Source organism: Tiliqua scincoides, chromosome 3 (assembly GCF_035046505.1).
Source record: "Tiliqua scincoides isolate rTilSci1 chromosome 3, rTilSci1.hap2, whole genome shotgun sequence".
NCBI lineage: Eukaryota > Metazoa > Chordata > Lepidosauria > Squamata > Scincidae > Tiliqua > Tiliqua scincoides.
Window position 1 is genome coordinate 170,398,995 of NC_089823.1, and position 20,244 is coordinate 170,419,238.

Genomic DNA, 20,244 nt, shown 5'->3' on the forward strand with positions numbered 1-20,244 from the left:
AGAAATGTCTGCTTTGATCAATCACATTTGCTTCACTTGGCTTGCACTGTTTCAAATAAACAGCTGTTTACATTATGAACACACTGATACATTTGTCTCTGCTGATTTCATTCATCATATAAAATGCACAACAAACAATTTTAAGCACATCTAGTTAAACTCGATATGTTCTGATTTGTGGTTACTTTCAGAAGCACCTGTTTATGACTTGGCTCTTTGAAAGGAAGTTTTTTTAATTCCTGATCCAACGCCGTTCCGAAAGGACCTTTTAGTAAAAATCTTCTCCAGAAAAGGCTTTAGCAATGCCAGTTCTTCCACCCCATCCACCAAGACTGGACAATTGTTCAGTAGAAGGAGACAGTAATCAGATTTTCTTGACAGCTGACAATTCAAATAAAAAGGATTATTGCTCTGGAGATTTAAAAAAGAAATCATAGATAAGGAGAAGCTGCATTATGGGTTTATACATTTATGACAGGCATTCATGTACACAAACACACCCCTATCCTTAAAAAAAGAGACATGGTCAATTTTGTATTACATTTAGATCAGGGCTACAGAATTTAGATCAGGTTTTTATAAGATTTATATAACAACAGCAAGGTTTACCTCTAAGGATTGTTGCTATTATTGAACTTGTGCTTACATAAAAGCACCGCTGGATCAGGCCAATGGCTTCCTGAATCTCACCATGGGTCACCAGATGCCTTAGGGTGCACACAAGACACCTACATCCTGTTGCCACTCAGGTCATCAAAAGTGAAAGTGGAGCGATCGTGCTCCACTTCCGCAAAACCGGAAGTGGAGCACAATCGCTCCACTTTCACTTCTAACTAGCTGGGAAGCCCTGCAGACGCTCGTGCAGGGCTCCCCGCACCACCGACAGGCTGCTGCAGGGACTGCTGAGTGCACCCCAATCCCTGCAGCCCTCCTGAGCGGCACGATCCTGGGGATCATGTCACTGCCTTCTCCCCCACCGCCTCCTTCTCGGCCCCGCAAGGACTTACAGTGGTGCAAACTCTCCTAGAGAGTTTGAAAACCACTGGTTTGTTCTAATTCTCCCAGCACTCAATTTTAGTGGATGGCCCCTTACTTTCAGAAGAAGTCATGTTCATTGTAATGTTAACGATGCTCCATCACTCTGCTTTATATTGAGGTATTTTTTTGTTGCTGAAAACTAATATTTTGTTCCAAAATAGTAATAATTTCATACTTGCTCTCAGGAAAATCTCTAACATTCAAAGTTTCAAAGTGCACTTGTAAGGCTTAACAGTATCTATTCCCACCTTGTTTTAGAGCCCAATACTCTTCCCCCTCTGATGCAACCATGCCAAAAAAGGTGCACATTATATCGGGGGGAGGGGAGAGAATAGGAGGCTTAGGAGAGGAAAGAGGAATTATTTCCCCTTATCCTCTCCATAAGCCTCGTGCTCGCCAATGGGTGTCCTCTGACCTGCGCCAGCTGTTCAGCTCAGTGATTTTCAGCACATGTGCTATGGCACATTGATGTGCCATGAATGGTCCACAGATGTGCCACAGGAGTTTTGGGAATGTCATTTATTAATAGGGCCATTGGGAGATATGTTCCCCATGCCAGCAGCATGATGTGCCTTGTCAGTTGCCAAAAACTGATGGGGTGACAATTTTAATGCCTTGTTAGTGTGCCATGAGATGAAAAACACTGCAAATTGCTGGTTTAGTTTATGCTGATCCAAGGAGAAGAAAGGTTTGACAACCTGCAAACAGATGGGATAGGATCTGGTACGAGTCATGCTGCTGGATCCACCCCCTCCTGTTGCCTCCCCGTCCCCATTCCTTCCATATCCCTGTCCAGTTTTTCCTTTTCTCTGCCCACTTTCACCCCCATTGCTGCCTTACCTGGTGCAGAGGGTGTGGTGGAGTCTGTTGGGGCAGTTGCAGTGCTGCTACTTCTAGCAGTAGTGCTCAAAAAATGGCAGCCAATGGAGCCATTTCACAAAGGAACTCTGTTCATAAATGCTTCCAACCTGACAGCCCAACAGTGTGGCAGCCACGAGCCTGAATAGGATTGGGCTGTCAAAGAATAATGGAGGCTCATGATACATCCTTCTCTAACCTCATCTTCACAGCCCTTGAAGGTTGCAATCCTATCCACACCTACCTGGGAGTAAGCCCCACTAATTATAATGAGACTTACTTCTGTGTAGATATGCATAAGACTGGGCTCAAAGTCATATTAGGTTGACAGAGGGCAACTCTGTCTAGCCTGCATGCATCAAAACATTACCACTCTCCAGAATTCTTAATCACACGATTACAGGTTTCAAGATACCCTGGCCAAAATACTTGCATGCTTACCTGCCTTCCAACTATAGTTGCAACATGGTTAATTTCCAGGTGCGTAATAACTAATCAAAGTTTGTAACTAATAAATAATACAACCTTTTACACATGTATTTTAAAGGCAAATAGTGCTTATTTAGAAATAAGCAATGAGAGCATTAAATGAAAGCAAAATTATAAAAGAGACCTGCAAGAAGACACCATTGTTAAAAACTGATGATCACTAATCAATATCCTGGCAAAAAAGAAGATAATTCTTGCTTACAAGCAGAAAATGACAGTCAGGTAAAGCTTAATTGAAAGTCAATATGAAAGGCATACTAGTAAGTTCTGTTTATACAGACAGTATATATTGTTAATGCAACAATAAATGCGAAGGAAAAACTCCTTTTTGATCCATTTCAATAATCACAAATTGGGCCTGAGATTTCACGAGAGCGGGCCAATCAGTCACTTTTAAGTGAGCAGTCAATTTCCCCTAAGGGTCTGTTTCACTCCCCTTCACTTTTCAAATAACATTTCTCACCTATATGATGAATGCTCAGTTAAGTGGCAATAGCGTAAAAAAAAAAACTCTTGTTATTGTAGTTAGTTATAAAAGACAGTTATTATTGTCCTGTGACACATGCTTTAACATTTAACCTACTACTTGGAAGACCTCACTGGTTTATCCAAAATCTGCAAGTAACACAAAGCTCCACCCCTCACCCTGGTTATCCAAGAGACCTTGAAAAAGTTCTGCCCTCAAAAGTAGTCTAAGAAAGGATGAAAATCTTCACCTATGCATGTGTGGCTCAAATCCTAACCAACTTTCTGGTACTGACATAGCTGCACCTATGGGGCATGTGCTGCACCTGCAGATGGGTGGTAGTCACAGGGGCCTCCTCAGGGTAAGGAAAAGTTTGTTCTTTTACCTCAGAGCACCACTGTCGTTACCTTGGTGCTGGAAGGTTCATTAGGATTGCACCCTGTGTAAGATATTAGCTATATGTCATATGTGTAAAATGTTACCCTGCACTTGCCTAATCTTGTCTAATCTTGGAAGCTAAGCAGGGTCAGGCCTGGTTAGTACTTGGATGGGAGACTGCCTGGGAATACTGGGTGCTGTAGGCTTATACCATAGTCTTTCTAGACTGAAGGTTGCCAACCAATCCAATTGTATGTGATTTTTTCATCTAATATACAGGTTTTAGACTATCACTTAAAACCACTGTTGCTGGAGAGCCAGAGTAGACAAACTCAAATTATTTTTTATTATCATTATTATTTTTTACTTTTAAAGTGCCTATTTTGTTTGTGCCTTTGTCTGGAAAAATATGCTTTCTGGTTAAATGCCTTGATTGGAATATTACTTGAGTTCTGTATTAACCAGGGACGTGCAGTGTGGATGTAGCAGGTAAAAGACAGTATTGGACTATATTTCTCCTTCGTGATCAGTAATTTATTTTGCCTTACAGAATCAATTTATTTCACTATACACTTGGCCCTGATCCAGAGCTCAGGAATAGCCAAATACAGTGGCACACAGCTCACCTGCAAATAAACTCTACCTAGAGCCTGAAGTTTGGGTGCATGGGGCTCATGAATAGAGTTGCACATGTGGTCTTTGTTCCTTTAAGCAGAAACCTTCTGCACATCTGATACAGTAAATTGACACCTGGAAACCTGTTTCTACATTGATTGTGTTTTTCAACAACCATCTCTAATAATCTAGATTTTTAAACATAATGGTTTGGATCCAAACTTACCTCTCCATTTGTGTTTTAGCTCTTTCCAAACCCTTTCTCACTCAAAGTTGTTAAAGTAACCCTCCTTCTGATCATGAAAGGAGCTACAGTGAATGGAGTGGTAACTTTGGATCTAAGCCAATCTACAGAACTTTGGTGAAATATTCAAGCCTTTCTGCCCCAATCAAATTCTTGCTGTGCTTTAAAAAGGTATTTATGCCTGACTAGTTGTTCAGAACATGGATGCTCATTGAAATGTGCATTGCATCTCACTGAAAGCAATGCTGAGTAATGCTTCTTTGGAAGCAAGTAAACAATTTCATTGGGAGGGCAATGATAGAACAGATCATGGAAGACCCAGATTCAAATCCTTATGCAGTCTGTAGAAAGTCTGTCAGTGTCACTGTGACTAACTTCATAGAGTTCTTCTGAAGGACAATATAATCGCAAAACACTGAGAATACCATCTCTATAAATTCATTAACAATCTAACAGTGTAATCTTATGTATTGTTAACTCAGAAATAAGCCCCATGGAATTCAATAGGACTTACTGTCAAGTAAGCATGTATAGGATTGCAGCCTTAGTTAAACTATTGTCGTATTAATTCCTGGAACCTTTCTGTTTTCTAGAGTTCTGTTTTAAATCTTTCCAAAAATTAAGATGTGAAAAAGTTGAAGTACATTTTGGGAATCCAGAGGACAAAAAGTACCCCCCCCCTTTTTTTTTAAAGAACATATTCTCAGAAACAACTGAAAGAAAATTTTTAACTTGCCCAAGATTATATCACTGTGTTGTCCACAGGGTGGTTTTGAGAAGATACAACTATCCAAAATGTAGATAAGGCAAATTTGTTTTTCTTATGGCAAATAATGGTTCTAAATAAGAAGCTGTGATTTGTGAAGATTTTTTTCTGCCCTAAAATACAGTTTGAAATTGAGATTGTACAATTTCAATCAATAGAGAAATTTCTCTTTCAACCAATAGCACTGTCATATAAAGCACCAATTTCTCTCTCAACCAATACACTGTCATATAAAGCACAGTGATCCTACCTGTAGTATACTAACAATTATCATTCGAATAATAAATGCTAGTGGAGTTTGCAGTTCCTTGCTTTTGCAGAGTTGAATTAATTCTCCTTAACCCAATGGTGTCTTGTGGCACCAAGCATCCCTCAGAAAATACTACTGCTTGACTCTTCTGCAAACACTGCATAAGTTTCTTCATATAGCACAGAACTGCTGCTATCCTCCTGACATCAGATCTATAACAGTGTACTTGACCCTGGAACTTGTCCCTGTTATGAAATAACTGCTTACAGTAAATAAAAAGATCTAAGCATATGAAAGAGTTCCATACTCAATAAAGTTTATATTTTGAACACATTAAATTTTAGCTTTCTGCTTCAGTCAGCAGACCAGCATCCTTCACAGAAGGTGACTTAAATTCCTGTAGCTAAAGTCCATGGAAGTCGATAATTGAGATGCTGTTATAATTTTATTAGACCCACAAAAATTGCTTAATAGAACAAATCAGATGTAAAGTTGCAGTATACTTACATAAAGAGCAGTTTATATTTATATTACATATATTTGATTACATTGATGCTTCCAGCAGTTTTATATATTAGATAGGATATCTCTAGTTGCAAGTCTCATTACTTACCTTTGAAGGAACAATAGGGTAACACCTCCACATGTGCATGGCAGAGATCCAGATAATTAATATGACATTTAATTTGGAGAGGCTGCAAGGGAAAAAAAATCATATTAGTTTTATTTTCCAATAACATGCTAATTTTCCAAAACTAAATGACAACTTCAATATATTTACCTGATCATTTCTGTTAATTTTTTTTAACTTTCAGCTCTAAGTGGAAATGCAAGGTTTTATAACCACTCCCTTATCTTTCTCACTAGTCATTTCCTAAACGATCATTTTATACCAAGAGTTCAGAACAAAAATGTCACCAAATCGCATTTAAGTATGACTAATTGGTCACTAGTTGGCCTTTATTCCTGCTAAATGGAAAAATGGCAAGGACACAACATCTTCATTGCCAGCATGGAGCTACCAAGAGACTAAACTGACAGTTCTGCCATTAAAAGAACTTTGAAATCACTTCTGGTCTGTATCTTCATGGCACAAATTGTCAAAAACTGTATAGATCTATCTAGCGTGGAATGCTGTATGTACATCGTAGGAGAAAAATGAAATGGACTTAGACACAGGAAACAAGGATATTTTAGAGAGATTGATATCACTGTTATGCTTTCTATAATATTTATTACCATAAAAGAGATATGCAGTACTACTCCTTATAAGCAAGCATATTGATACCAATAGGACAGAGGGTCAAAACAGACATTGACTCTATCTATCTACTAAAGGGTTTAACTTGAGTAAAAGAATCATCTGGTTTACTTCTGAGTCTACATCTACTTTTCTGGGCTAACATGCATGATCCAATTCTTTCTGTGTGCCCTGCCATTTGACTAAACAATCATGCCTTCACTGCTTTGCTCCACCAAGATTATTACATTCCTGAGCATTCCTACATAGAATGCAATAGTCCTGGTGAATAATGTCTTACAGGTACTCTTAGGACACAATCCTAAAAAGGATTAGGAAGTACCAGTAAGTCAGAAGTAAGTCCTATTGTGTTCAGTGGGACTTACTCCCAGAAAAGTGAGGTTGGGATTGCAGCCTTTGTGGATAAACTTAACTGAGAGATGGTTTAAGACGAGAGTGTCAACCTGATCCTGAATGCAATGTGATGGGCAAACCAAACCAACGCATGATGATGCAGCAGCAACAACTAGGTGCCCGCTGCATCTTGCAGGGGGGTTTCAGTGTCCAGAGGCCTTCTCAGGGCAAGGGAACATTTGTAAGTAAGCCCCTGCCAGCCCAGTGAGTCTACTTGGACCTGCACCAGCCAGGAATATTGCTTTTAAGGCAGCTCAAACCTGGGAAGGGGGCTTGGATTCAGTGGATACTGCTGCAATTTAATCCACCCTCTTCATGTTCCTGAGCCACCCTAATAACCACCTGTGGCATCACTAGGGTTTGTGTCCCCTGATGTGGGAAGCCAGCATGTCAACCCCATGATGGACCTCTTCCCATGCAGTGGGCAGTGGGCAGGGCAACAACCGTGGTGGTCTCCATGGTGGTCTCCATGGTGAGTGGTGGGTGTGGTATTGTACCATCACCCTGCCCTGCTGGTTTTTTGGCTATATCTTTTGATAGATCACAGGTATTTCAACATGGTTTGTTTCATTGCATTCTGCTGTAAATGACACATCGAATGGTATACAACACGATGGTATTATTCCTACAAACCGCGATTTTAGCAATTTTGGTCACTAGTGGGGTCACCCACCATGCATGTCACCTGGTGTGGCCAGCACCCCTCTAGCAATGCCACTGATCCTCACCCTGATCACTGTCCCATTCTGCCCACACCCTGTCTACCTTGCACCTGCTACATAATCCTCCCTGGAGTGGTGGCTGTCCAGAGTCTGCTGCCATGTTTAGCTGGCCGCTCACAACTTCTGGTTGTGGCCAGCCTGTGTGCTCCAGCACGCTGTGATTTGTGAGTGCTGAAAAATGCCTAGAGCTGCTGGAGCACTCGTTTTGGAGGCACTAGTTGCAGTTAAGAATGAGCAGTGAAATATCTTGGGTGTGGTGAAAGAAAAGGAAAAAAAGGCTTACAAGTTTTTTTTTAAAGAAGTAAACATGCTTTTAATATTATAATCAGCCCACATCTTATGTGAGAATTATATTCCAGAGTCAGCAATTAAAGCCAAAATCATGCCTACTCAAAATTACTTTGAAAATCTTTTACAGCCAAAAATATATATTGTCTCTGTAAAAACTACAAGAGAGAAATGGGAATGGAGACTGTTGGAACAGGATCTTCATTCTCCAATCTCAGGCTCACTCAGGGGTATGTGTTTGGTAAGTAGAATGGCTGGTGGAATTGCCTGCAATAAATTGTTGTTTTTCTCTGGGGTTCTTTTTTTTTGGGGGGGGGGGGGGCATGTGCATGTAACTGATTTCATTCCAGTAAGTCTGCGTAAGATGTAGGTCCACTCTACACCTATTTTGATCCTGAATCTGCTCAAATTCCAGATATCCAACTGTGGTGTTTTTAAGTGCTTAAGCAGAAGCACACAGAAAGCCTTGGTGCGATGGCAATTGCGGGCAAATCCTCCCTTGTTGGCAAACCGACAGGGACGCTAGTTCTCAGGCCGAAGTGTGACAATAGCTGATACAGCACTCTGTGAAGAAGCACCCATTGTTTTAAGCCCCTGTATGAGATTCTAATGTGGCACACTATCTGGGAACAGAATGTAACTGAATTAATGTTGCAATGTTCAATAAAAGAGCAGTGAGAAGGCTTGTACAAGGAGCTTCTCTCTCTCTCTGCACTCTCAACCCTCAATATGTCTGCTGTCTCATGATTTTCTGTCTGACCATTCATTGCTTCTGCTCTCGCACCTATATCCAGCAACCTGACCCCTGGGCTTTGGTTGCTCCCCCAAGGGTCACTGCAACATCCAACTTAGCAGTATCCTCATGAATTTATCTGTGAGGCTCCTAAAGAAAATGTATACTGGTGATAATTAGCAGGCCTCACTGTTGCAATAGTCTTTGTTCTGCTTTTAGCTTTTCTCATTGCATGGTTCTCACAAAGGATCTGTGATTGTTTATGATGGATTCAGAAAAAGAGCAAGAGCTTTCTGCTTGCATATAGCAGAGCCACTGGTCCCCTTTGCAGCCCCCTGTTCCCCCATCTGCTCTTGAATGCAAGGGATGCTCCAGAACACAGCAGAGGGAGGCTACAGCAGGAGGGAGGGAAATTGGAGAAGGGCATTTGTGCATGCACTGCTCATACAAGCCCAGTTTTTATCCAGCCTTATATGTTTTATAAGGTCCTTATATGGCCTTGGCCCATTTGATTAAAGCATTGCAGACACTCTAGCCCACCACTGTCCTTCACAGTTCCTCTTTTGTTCTAGTCCTTTATCCCTTTTCAAATTCATGGCATAAGAAGAGGAGGGCTGGAGGCAGTGGCTGGTTCATTGCTAAGTAAGGAGGTCTGCCAGTTGAGCCACTGAGAGGTCTTGGGCCAGCCTTGTTCATGGCTGCTTACAGTGAAGAACGGAGGAATATGAGGGTTGATAAGAGCCTGAATGCTCTCATAATCTTTCCCCACAGAGAATTCTTAGGCAAGATGTGATGTCTAAGAGGCCTCAGCCTTTTCTCCTTCTCAGAATCTAAAACACACCTATTCAACCTTGATCTATAAGTTTTGCATAAAAAAGCACTGTACCATAAAGCATGTGATGGTATTTTTAAAAAGGAGATGCTATCAAAGGCTTGCATTCGCATCACTGATTGGCTTATCTATCACCCATGAGGTCCTGTTGGCAGCAGTCATGAGCCAACCATAAAGTGAATAACATATAGTGGATCTTGTTCTACGATGGAGATTCCATTGTAAAGTGATTTGATTATAAAGTAAACCCATTGTAAAGTGGGGGCCCACTGTACTAGGGTGTGGGTGTTGAAGTACATTTCCATAAATATGAACCCAACTGCTTTCCCTCAATCAAAAATAATTCTGCACTGGAGGTGAAATGTAACAATGTTGTGCTCACTTACCTGGATAAAAGCCCTACTGAACACAGTGAGACTTACTTTCAAGTACGCATGGCTAGAATCAAACTGATTCTGATCAGTTTGCACAATATTTGAGACCCAAAGGGTTAAATATATGAGGGGTTTTTTTGGGAGTTTTCCCCCCAATCTTAGTTCTTAAGGACTCTGACAAGTGACTTCAGTCATACAAACCGTCAGGGAAATATTTGACTATTTTCATATTCAACAAATGAAGCCTTATTCATGGAGAAAATCCTGTCATTTGAATGGAACAGTGTCTCGACAGGTACAGTATGTTCATCCCTGAGAGATAAGCGGATTAACTGGATGGTTCTGGTACAGTGAAAAGTTGTATAGGCTTGAGCCTTCTGTAATAATGTTTAGCCTTGGTTTTAATTGTATCTGTACTTACTGGCTCAATCTTCATACAAATTAAGCTTGATATTCTGTTGGAGAAATCCAGGAGGCAGTCTTAATCAGCAAGGACAGGGGTGCCCAAACCCCGGCCTGGGGGCCACTTGCGGCCCTCCGAAGCTCCCAATCAGGCCCTTGGAGAGCCCCCAGTCTCCAATGAGCCTCTGGCCCTCCAGAGACTTGCTGGAGCCCGTGCTGGACCGACACTACTGCTCTCAGCATGAGGACAACTGTACAATCTCTCATCTGAGCTGTGGGACAAGGGCTCCCTCCCCTACTTGCTGTTTCACGTCTATGATGCAGCAGTAGCAGCTAAGGAAAGGCTTTTATGGGCCTTGAGCTATTCCAAGACCTTCATTCATTCATATAGGTTCCATCTCTAACATATTCATTTATGTAAATTTATTCAAATTTTAAATTCTAAATTAATTCTTTCTTTCCCGGCCCCTGACACAGTGTCAGAGAGATGATGTGGCCCTCCTGCTAAAATGTTTGGACACCCCTGAGCAAGGAGTTCAGGGATCAAGCAGCCCCTCCCCAAAAAAGTCACAGGATCACCGCATGCTCACCACCTTTCTTTTATTCACAGTGCAATCCTATACATGTCTACTCAGAAGTTGAGTTGAATGGGACTTGCTATCAATCAAGTAACTGTGTGTCGGTTTGCAGTGTCAGTCTCTTCTTTTGAAAATTATCTACTAGTCCTTTACATCCCATGATCCATGTCCTCCAAAAGTCCTGAGCAAGGACCTGTAGCTTTACAAACAGACAGCACAATCCTCCTGACACAGTTCCATGCTCACCAGCTGTCAAAAATCTGCTGGCACTGAAGCTATTTCTGTTCTTGCTAGGTCAAACACAAATGCTTACCCAATTGGCTCCTGTTCCAGGATCAGCACATTTTCTCAGGTCTAAACAAGAGGATGGCCATGTGATCTGATTTCCTTGCCTTCTCTCCACAACCTTCTTTCTAACCCTGTTTTGTTTCAGCAACAGCCTGACTACATTACACTTTACACATTACATGAGGATCAAGTCAAGCCTTACCTAAACCAGATCCCAGTCACTTCACATCCTACAATAATAAACCTGTATGCAACCACTATCACATTGGACTTCAATGGGTCAGATAGCAAAAACCATGGAGACATTCTGAAACCTGCAGAGCCTGCAGGTGGATGCATGCAACCTCTGCATGCTTCAGAAAGCACTACAGAGACAAACAGAGCTTCAGTTGCGTTTGGAGGGTTCAGGTTGAGCCAGATCCACAAATGGAAAATCTGCAGATAAGTAGACAACCTGTATTTTGAAAGGCCTCATGTTGAAGTTTTCAGACCCAGTGGTCTGAAAAAAGTTGAAGAGCACTCCACCACCACATACTGCTAACATTTTGGGCACATGCACCAGTGTACCCAAAAATCAGGTCTTGAACAGAAGCAACTTGCCACATAAGTACTCCAAAGCAAATGAGAAGAGTTCCGAACCCTTCCTCCAACCCACATTTTCACCACAAAACCAAGTCTTCCCAGTCATTGTTTCCTGATCTCAGAGCCCCACTGGAAGAAAGGCAGCTACAGGGAGAGAATGCTTTGGGTGGAAACTACAGGTGGGGGAGACATTCCTTGTTCTCTCCCTGCCTACCATCTGCAGGCTGGTCCAAGACCTCCTGTTACTTGAGGCAGCATGTCAAGTGCTGCCCCCTCTTACCTGGTAATGTGCCAGTCTCTGCTCCTCTCACTCCCAGAACTGGAAAAGGAACAGAAGTGTGGAGGAGATGAGAGAGGCAAGTTGGAATATATAGGAGGTTGAGTGGAGATGAATGGGTGGGCAGGAGTGGGTGATCCCTACCAATCTGCTATCTGAGTTAATGACAGCCTCATGGATGGGCCAGCCCTGTTCATCAGTGACCCAGTTCCAACACATGACCATCATGTCTACTTTCACTCTGAAATGCTTGAATTGTTTATCTAAAAATAGGTATGGATGTGACAAACAAACGGCAGGAGCTCTTGTCAGGCGCCATGACTGGCTACAGCTCCTCACTGAGTACACTCTCTGAGGCAAATCCAAGTTTGCCTTCAAGGACATGTCCTAAAACTACTTGTGGAGGGAGGGTTGTGTTTATTTAAATGAATCAGCAATGAAGTCTCAGAAAGACAATCTGGTGTTACATCATCATGTTCTAACATTCAAAGGAGACATTTTTGTCACTGATTCTTTTATTTCTTAGCTTTATTCTAAAGCTAACAGAGATGCTATTGCCTTTTTCTTTTTTAATACTGTGCACCCATTTAAGCTTTATGGCTTTTATTAGACCTTGTTTGTGGACAAATAAGCAGACACCATTTGTAATGTTATCTACGAGAAGCTCCTAACTATCAGATACTAAAAGCAGGAAGAAGCCATTCCATTGAAGTAGTTTAAGCTAATAGTATCCTAAAGATATAGGTTTATAATTGTTAGTCACAAAATTGGCACCTAGCTGAGTCTTGTTAAAGAGCAGAAGAAACCGTTAGCAGTGAGCAGGTAGGTAGGGTGAAGCTGTTGCTTCAAGCAACAGACTGGAGGAGGTAGAAGATTGGAGATGTGCACCAACCCCTGCACCTGCCCACCATCTTCCCCAGCCTGTTGCTATCCACTCTCTTCCACTTACACTGAAAGCAAGTGAGAAAAAATTATCACAGCAGCAACCCATCCCTTCCTCTGGTGCTGCTACTATGACAAAGCAATTGGAATGGCAGGTTTGGAAGAGGAAGCAAGAGACTTGCTACAATCCTGTTTTGATTGCACCTTCGAAGAAGCAGTTCAGCACCTGCCTGCTCCTCCTTTCCTGCTTGGCCAATTTTTCAAAACAGGCTGGCTGGAGCTTGTTGGAAGAAGAAAAGGACCCCTTCTGTTCCCAGCATGCTCTACCCAGCCTGTTTTGAAGAAGCAGCTAGGCAGAGAAGAAGGGTGGAGGAGGAAGAAGTAAGGGAGATGGGCCATGCTTGGATTGCTTTATCACCTCCTTGTTAATCTGACCTATTCTTCAGAACTGGCCAGATGTAGTAGGCCTGGTACACTTTGTCCAGCCTGTTCTGAAGAAGTGGCTAGGCAGAAAAGGAGGCAGCCACAGAAGAATTTTGCCATGTTAGACTGTAACCAGGCAAGTTCCTTTTCATTTACTGGATGACCCTCTTGACCTTGAAAGTGACAAACTGTTATCCTCAGTCAAAATCTGGTTAACAGTATTCCAAGGTGCATCTGCTAGCAACTGGATTTAGCTGCCTACTCCATGGAAATACGAGCTAGGTATGTTCGTACACAGAACATACCTAGCTGAGCAGCATGATTTATGTTTGCTACAAAGCTACACTAGCAGATCCAAGTATTTTCAGTCCAAGTATTTTAAGGTTCAGACCGCAAATTTCAAAATTTATAAAACCTGAACAAATGGAAATTCTGTCTCTTCAGCAACCTCAAATATGAACCACTTGATATCCAAACAGTGTTTTTTTCCCCCCACCAGAACTGACTGAACTACAACTAAATCATAAGATGAATTGTTTACAATAGCATATTTTTGGCCATAGGATCTCAGCACTAGCAGAAAGAAAGAATGAAGGAAGCACAGAAGTCTGACCTGAAGCTGTCATTTGTCCTCAGACTGAGATGGCCTAAATTGAGAGTGTCAAGCACTCTGTCTGCGGATTTGACTTTTGCTGTCTCAGCTTGTCCTTTCCCATCTTATACTATTGCCTATATGGTTCCTTTCACTAGCAAGCCTCGATAGTCAAAGGAAACAAACAAAATCTGTATGTAAAAACTTGATGTTAAAAAAATCCTAGAATTCTCCAGCAGGAATTGTGCAAATCCAAATAAACTTTCCAGGATTGAATAATCTGGAGGAAGTGGGGGGCTGCTGGTTTTCTTTGCTTTTTGTTAGCGATGAACATTCTGAAGTGGACAAAGTGATAAAGCTAATATGACATGGGGCAGAACTGAGTGAAGAAGCCATAGATTCCCACAGCCCATTCCTAACTAACTTCCTGCATGGTGATGTGTGAACTGTGCTGGAGGGATTTTTGGCTGCTGGAGGTCTCCTCAGTGTAAGGGGACATTTATCCCCTTAGGGTAAGTCCTAGAGGCCACTGTTGGTCAACTTGGACCTGTACCAGCAATATCACTGGCACAAGTCCACGTTGATCCATCAGGTGGATCGGGCCTGGAAAGGGGATTATGATGTAGCGTGTGCTACCCCCTCCTGGGCCCAATCCACCCATTCCTGCTCCATCTCCTCCCCATTCTGCCCTCCCTCGCCCTGTTCAGATCCATCAACTGTTAATGATCAACAACAGTTACTGCAGTCAGAATAAAAGTTCCTGTCCATTAATATAATCAGAGGAATACGACTTCTGGAAATGTCACCTCTATTTCTTTTCTCATGATTGGTAGTAATTGATGGACTAATCTTCTATAAATATGTCTAATCTTATGAGGAAAATGAATAGGAACTAGCTTGTGCTGTCAGCACCTGCAACCTTTTGATCAAGTCCCCACTTTTTAAGTTCCTTGTTGTGAAAATTACTGTACATTTAACGTATCTGAACCTTCACAAAGTCCTTTATATTTGTTTGTACACATGCCCTATAATAACCTAGCATTTGTTCTGGTGTTCCACATTTGGAGGCTGTCCAACATGTGCCCACACACATGTTTAAAATAGTACTGCATATATAGATTTCCAGGTATTGGCTTTTATACCTGTTCCCACTAAATGTGCACACAATTCCATTTTCCCTTGCACAGCTCTGCTGAGAATCCTACCATCACAGGAGTCCCTGCTCTCTTGCACTTAAACAATGTTACTGGCCTGTGTAAAGGTACACAGCAGTCTATTTGGCACTATTTTAACAAGTAATTACTCAACTGTAGTGATTCTTCTGAGCCTCTGATAGATGGTCATGAAGAAGCCCAACCATAACTGCCAGACAGTCCTCCACAGCTTAGCCTGGCAGTGGAGGAAACATCAGAAGAATGTTGCATGGAGGCAGTGTTGATAAACATCCATGCACAGCTGGGTGGGGAGGCCAGCAGGTGCACTGGTTCCTCAGTTGGTCATGTGAATGACTGCTGACCTGGAAGTAAGATGTCACAGGACTCGGGACATCTATATAGCAGCATACAGGGGTGCTGTGGCACCCTGGGTGGGAACGGAGTGACATCACATGATGTAATGACACCACATGAAGTCACTTCTGGGGAAGCAACGGGAGCATGCACCCATTCTCACAGTAGCAGCTGGAGCAAAATGCCCCAAGCCGTGGCTGTTAAGAGCCTAGGCAGCAGGTGCTCCTGTTGCTTTCCAGCTCAGGAACTCTCATGCACTCATGTGTGTGATATTTCTATTTCTCCTTACTCATCCTGGATTTCATTGTACAAGTCATCATTCATATTAGAAAACTACCTATCTTACTTTACAGTGCCAGCTTTGCGCAAGGCTTTCACTGCCTTGCATTTTCAGTGCATGCAGACTTCGGTCCTTGAAGGTAGATATAAAAAGACTCCCTATCATCTCAGGACCTGCATTTGTAATTCTGGCGAAATAGAGGACATTTCTCATTATTTATTAAAATGTCCTTTATACGAGCTACCCAGATCAAAATATTTATCTAATATTATCTCTCAGTTTCAAGAGAGATCTATTTTAGCTTTGATCTGTTGGCTTCTTGCAGACTCTGACCCTGACGTCACCTACAAAGTTGCTATCTTTGCTTTTGTGGCAAAGAAAATCTGAGATAATTTTGTGTTGGCTTGAACTTAAATTTTCCTATCCCCTTTATTAGCTGGTAAGATCCTGATTGTGGCTGCAGTTTTTGCTTTACTTTATGTGTCTGGAAGGCTGTAATGCCTCTGTCTGTTTATTTGTATTTATTGTAGCATGGTGCTTTTATACATTGTAATGACCTCTGGTTATACAATAAATTCAATAAATTCAAAATTCATGCACTCATGGGGCAGCTGGCACCCCAGGGGCAAATGGCTCCTGCCTTGGGGTGCTATACTCTAGATACACCACTGCCTCTATAGCTCTTGAAGGCAGGACTGGCCTTAGGAGCTGCAGGGCCCAATTGGAAATGCTTCTGCCGGGCCCCCCTCTAATTAAACAGGGCCCCCCCCCCTATTAATTCTTTTTAGCTCTTAGCTTGAATGGAGCCAGACCAAGAAAAAAAAATCTGTTACTTCTGTGCAAGTGGATAGAACTCCTGTACCTTTAGTGGTTATACAGAATAGGTTCCTGGGAGGTCAGCTGGAAGGAGCAGGGAGCGTACGCCCAGCCTGCAGCACTCCCCGACTCTCGCCCATTGCTGCCCTAACCACAGCAGCCCACTCTGGAGTGAGACAGGGGAGAGGATGGCGCTGGGAGCTGTGAGGACAGGGAAAGAGCAAGATGTGATGCTGCTGCCTGCATGGTATCAATTTCAGGTCAACTAGAAGCAGCGGTGGGTGGGAGCTGCTTCTGAAGTGACCCAATTTGGGGCCAATCAGATGTAGCAGTGGGTAGGAAGTGACCCAACTTCAGGCCCATTGGAAGCAGCGGTGGGCAGAAGGGCAGTGAGGGGCCTACACCATGCGCAGGGCCCAGTTGGGCAAAATCTCCCCAACTGCCTAAACGCAAGCTCTGCTTGAAGTTCTTACTGTTTAGCTTCTGCCAATTTCAGCTAACACTGATGATCCCTGAAATGGCAAGAAATGTGGAAGCTGAGCATAGCATGTAGAAAGCCAGGACTCATGGCTGGGTGCAGCCCACTTTTGCATTCTCCATTAGGGCTCAGCGGAAGATGCTCCCACTGGATTTTGTCAACAGCCAAAAAGTTTTCATAACACATTTGTGATGTCCTGATGACTCAAGCTGATGTTTTCAGCCAGAAAGTTGTGGAACGGAAACTTATTTTCTAACGTACATACTTAGTTCCGTTCTAAGAAAATGTTTTCAAGTACTAGGTGTTGCTGTTACTGAAGTGTTAAACAAAAGCCCATCCTAAGCGCATGTCTTTGTTGTCACTGGGTAAGCTGTGCATTCAATTAATGCCTAAGAAATCAATAAACCACAACACTGTTGTGGGTTTGTTGGGTGAACGAAACATGCAATGTTCCTTCCGGATTGGAATTGCTAGGTACCTTGATCTATAAATTGTGTTGTATTTTGTTGTGCCATGTTGGTGTAAACACTAGTTTACTTCTTTGTTTTCTGGAATTTGCTGATCAAGGAATGGAAAAGGCAGCATTGTTTGGACCGTAGCAAGGTGCAAAATGGAAAATAAACAATCACTCACAGGTCACAATTTTGACTCTGACTCGGTGATAATGGAAATCTCAGCAAGATATAGAGACAACAGAGAAAGACAATTTGACAAACAGGAGAAGGCTCATTTTGCTGAAGAGCTTTCTGAGTGCTTGCTATTAGCAGGGGCGAGTGCAGAATTTTGCAGCAGGAACAGAGGAAATCACTGAACTATCTGGGAATAATTTTGTAATAAAAAGAAAAGGAACAGAATGACAAGATGGCGCCGGAACATTCTGTGCTAACGATACCCAAACTTTACAATCAAAACATGGAATGTAAATTAAGCAGATTTGAATTTGTATATGCAATAGATATTTATTTTGTACACATCACTCGTCTTCCAAGATCCATATTTCCAAATAACTTATAATATTTTGGGCAATAACTTGGGGAATGGTGCAGGGAGTAGGTGCGAGGAGTTGTTCTAGAGACAAAAGGCATGCAATAGTAGTCCCAATGCATGGATAAGAAATGTTTCCGGGGATCAAATGACTGTCATTTGGCAGGTTTATTCTGGGGGTTTGAAAATGGACCATACCCTGCTCTAGCACTCTGAAATTTATCTTCAGAAACAAAACGTTATAGCCCCCTTTCCCCCAAAAAGCATTCATCTGTGGTAGATACTAGGACACTCTAGAGCAGCCACTTTCAACCACTATGCCAGTGCCACGAATGGTCCCCAGATGTGCCACGGGAATTTGGGAGAGGGTCATTTATCAATAGGACCATTGGGGGATGTGAGGCCCCATTGACAGCACAGTGTGCCTTGTCAATTGTCAAAAGGCTGATGGTGTGCCTTGACCATTTTAGTGCCTTGCCAGTGTGCCACGAGATGAAAAAGGTTGAAAATCACTGCTCTAGAGAGTACCCTGACACTGGAAGAAGGTGAGGGTGTGGGGGGCTGCCACTAAAAAAAAACAACAGAAAACCACATGCTATCAGATTAGCCACTTGAACTGGTTTGGATCCAAGCAACTGTTAGCCAAGATGGCTTTTCTTATCTATTTGTAGTTACGATAACACTTGTCATATACAATCACAACAGTGAACTCTTCAACAGAGTGTTCCAAAGTGTAATGGAAGGTCCAGATGTATGCCTTAATTCCATTATAGAGATATTTATTTTGTAAGCGTTATTTCTAAAAATGAATACGGGCATCCCCGCTGTATCTATAGATTCAGTATCTGTGGATGTGGTTAACCACGGTTCCTTGTGTCGTCCCCCCACGCCCCCATTGCCCATCACCTTCATTTGCACACAACTGGATGACTGGCACAGGGGGCATGTTGTTTATAGCTGTGTGAAGGAATCGTGGACTTGCTTTAACCAGATGCTGGAAGCAGAAAGCTTACAGCAAGACAAGCAGGCAGGCAGCCTGCAGCTAGAGGGGCTGACTCAGAGAATATTAACAGGGAACAAGGAACATGTTCACAGACAGCCGAATCTTGAACTGCCCAGTGCACGGGGCTGCCATGGCACCAAAATTGTTACTGTGGATCCTGAGTGCGCCTGGCAGCCACCGGTGGCTCCTTGGGGGAAGGGGACTTTCATCCCCTTGCCCCACATAAGGGAAGTAGCCCCGCAAAAGGGCTGCTTGATTCTGCGGCAGCTCTTTTGCTGGCACAGAATCAAGGAGTCCCATATCAGGCTGTGTGGGCCGACACAGGGTTCCAGATCTGGCGGAGCTCCGTTCTGCTGGTTCCACCCCATCCTGCCTTGCTCCTTCCCCCCACAACGCCTTCCTCAGCCCTCCGCCCACCCCAGAACACCTCCTCTGCACCTCCCCCTGCCCTGTCTTACCTCTTCTACCTGGTATTCCAGGTGAGTACCAGCTGGCGGATCACGGGCCCAGCGCTGGAGCTGGCCCAGTGTGGGCTCGCACTGGGCTAGCTCCATCGCTGGGTCTGCAGGAAGGCCTTTACAGCAAGTTTGTGACAGTGTGCACCGGCAGTGAACCGGCATGCTGAGTTCAGGATCGGGCCCTGCGATCCTTTGCATAACTATAAACAAAGTAAATGAAGATAATGGGCACGGGGGAGGTGAGGGGACATGGAGATGGGATCCCCCTATATCTATAGTTCCTTGTATCTGCTGTGGGGCCAGGAATGCATCCCCTGCAGATATGGGGTGACATCTGTATTTTCTTTTTGTGCATGATCATGCTGAGGTCTGTATATTATTTTTAAAGCCAGATAATCAAACCTTCCTTTTATTTATATTTATTTATTTGTAATATTATCCCACATTTTCTCCATTGACATAGGCACCTAAGGCCCCTTTTCCTTTTGTTCAGTATAAACAAACTCTGTTTTCAACTTCCTGGTTTTCTAGCTGGCAAAGTATTCTTGGGCCCAATCCCATCAGGCTGTTGCACTGTCAAAAATTGTGTACCAGCAGCACAGTGGCCTTGCCAGCACTGCGGATTGCAATATGCTGTTGCGCACAACCGGATGACTGGCAGAAACGGTGGGTACTGGTGTCTGTGTGACAGCAACCTGCAAAGATGCACCAGTGCCAATATGTTGACACAGGGGGCAGGTGGTGGGTGGGTAGAATTAGGTTGGTAAGAGGAACAGGTAATAGGACAGGAATGTGCCATGGGAGGGGGGAAGGAAGTAGTTATCTGCAGCAGTAGCTCCACCGATATCCCTCTTTCTGGCTTCCGTCCCCCTTCTCAGATCCACTGAGAGTTGCACCAGCAAAACAGCTGGCACAGGTTCAAGTAGGCCTATTGGTAAAAATTTGAGACAAGAAGGCCTCTGGAACCGCCTACCCAGGACACACTG

The 20,244-nt window shown here is 43.1% G+C and overlaps 1 protein-coding gene across 1 annotated transcript; it reads right to left on the reverse strand.

Moving 5' to 3' along the window:
* Nucleotides 1-201: 201 nt before the first annotated feature.
* NPS (neuropeptide S) lies at nucleotides 202-19,354 on the reverse strand. Its single transcript, XM_066621436.1, has 5 exons — nucleotides 19,259-19,354; nucleotides 13,152-13,219; nucleotides 11,838-11,876; nucleotides 5,718-5,799; nucleotides 202-381 (listed from the first exon to the last, which is right to left on the reverse strand). The coding sequence occupies exons 1-5, from the start codon at nucleotides 19,352-19,354 to the stop codon at nucleotides 202-204; spliced, it is 465 nt and encodes a 154-aa protein (XP_066477533.1).
* Between the last annotated feature and the right edge of the window lie 890 nt (nucleotides 19,355-20,244).